Source organism: Lemur catta, chromosome 1, assembly GCF_020740605.2.
Source record: "Lemur catta isolate mLemCat1 chromosome 1, mLemCat1.pri, whole genome shotgun sequence".
Taxonomy (NCBI): domain Eukaryota; kingdom Metazoa; phylum Chordata; class Mammalia; order Primates; family Lemuridae; genus Lemur; species Lemur catta.
Genome location: NC_059128.1, coordinates 171,306,087 through 171,307,834, shown reverse-complemented (window position 1 = coordinate 171,307,834; position 1,748 = coordinate 171,306,087). Strand labels below are relative to the sequence as shown.

The 1,748-nt window shown below is 61.2% G+C and overlaps 1 protein-coding gene across 1 annotated transcript; it reads left to right on the top strand.

Moving 5' to 3' along the window:
• Nucleotides 1–680: 680 nt before the first annotated feature.
• Nucleotides 681–1,455, top strand: LOC123641333 (proline-rich protein 23B-like). Its single transcript, XM_045555976.1, is given in 3 exon segments — nucleotides 681–1,317; nucleotides 1,320–1,412; nucleotides 1,415–1,455. Coding segments are annotated over 3 exon segments (771 nt in total).
• The last annotated feature ends 293 nt before the right edge of the window (nucleotides 1,456–1,748 follow it).

The following is a 1,748-nucleotide window of genomic DNA, read 5'->3' as shown; positions in this document are numbered from 1 at the left end:
TTGCATTGCTAATTTCTCTCATAAAGGACAGAAATTTCTAGAACCATGTCGGTGGGATCGGGAAGGAGCAATGAGTATGAGGTAACGCTTTTTTTCATAGCATCCTGGGATATTTTAGAAGAAATATTAAACGTAGGCTACTTATAAAAGAAATCAAGAATTTCATGAAATTGTGTTTTGGTTATTTTGTTTGTTTTCCAAAAATAATAGCAATAAAGGCCATGGGCCGCAAGAGGGTATCCAGGAAGTATTGCCCTACGTACACTTACTGAGAACCTCACCCACTCTTGCACTGCACCGACCCAATTCCCTCAAGGCCACGTCCTGGGCGGAGCAAACCTACAGGCGGGGCTTACAGTGAGACCTCTTGGCACCCATAGGTCATCTGACATCTCACGTTATTAACCACCCGGTGCGCATCCGGGTCTGCGCGAGTAGGGCTGCAGATGCCACCACACAAGGCGGACGCCAGTGGCTGGAACGACTCCCCAGCAGCTGGACTGCGGCCCTCCGGGGAGGCGCCCCTGAGCTCCAAGAACTTGCCCTGCGCCGCGCGGTCCTCCGCCCCATCCGCCCCAGCCCGCCTCACCTGTCATTGGCACTTGTCACCGCGTCCAGGGCCGCGCCGCCCACGTTCTCTGCCAGGCCCCAGGAGCGCCGCCCGCAGCGCCATCGAGGTGATGGGCAGCCGGCCCCACAGCCCCAGCGCCTGCCCCGCGCCCTTGTGGGGACCGCAGCCCGGAGGACCCCGCCCTGCCAAGCGCCGCCGACTGGAGGAGCCAGCGGGCCTCCAGCCCGGCGCGGTCCCCAGCCTGGAAGACTCGGCGGGGCCCCCGGGCGCGGACGCGCTCACCTCCGTCGTGGTCCTGGCCGCGGGCTGTGCCTTGCGAGTGGCCCTGGACGACGTCGACCTGGTGCTGGAGCCCGCGCCAACCTCGGTCCTGCAAGTATCCCTCGAAGGGCACACGCTCATCCTGGTCCCTGAGGTCCTCCTCGAAGGCTCGGGAGGGCAGGGCGACTCGTGTGGAGGCCTGGAACCGGGAGTTTTTCTGGGCGCTCCCGGAGAGGACGTCGTCGTCGAGCATGCATTCTTCCGCGCTTCTGTCCCAGAGCTCGCCGCCCTAAAAGAGGCCTTCGAGGAGGACGCGGAGCCCGAGTTCCCGGCACCCTGGATGGCCCCTCCCGCCGGCTCAGCCGCTGAGCTCCAGCCCTCCGCCAGCAGGGTGTCCAGCCCCGACCCTCAGGGCCCGGTCCCAGAGCCCAGTCTTCTGGTCCCCAACCCTAGTCCAGGGAGACGTTGTCCACGCCCCATCTTCGACCTGAATTCCACCTTCTGGAGCCCTTCCCTAGCTCACCACTCCAACCTCTACCTCCCTCCCCAAGTCCAGGTCCCCACGCCCGGCGCGCTCTCCCCGCCCTCCGTGCAAGGCCCGGAGACGCCTGTTCCGGAAATGAACCGCCCCCCGCAGTCCCTCACCAACCAGCTGTGGGTTCTGGTGGATCCTCCAAGACCCGCTATGAGCACATGTCACCACTTAGACAGGTAACATCTTCATTTGTGAACAGTGAGCAGCTGCATTTTTGTTTTGTTTTGTTTTGGCTTGGTGTGTTTGTTTCTTCCGGCGAGGGCTTCAAAAAGAAAAGCAGATTCGGCAGGGAGAGTAGACCACAGATAGCCAGTCGTGGATTTTGAGATCCCTTGCCCCTGCTGCAGGAGCTGTTTCCTCTGCCTCTGTTAACCTTCAGCC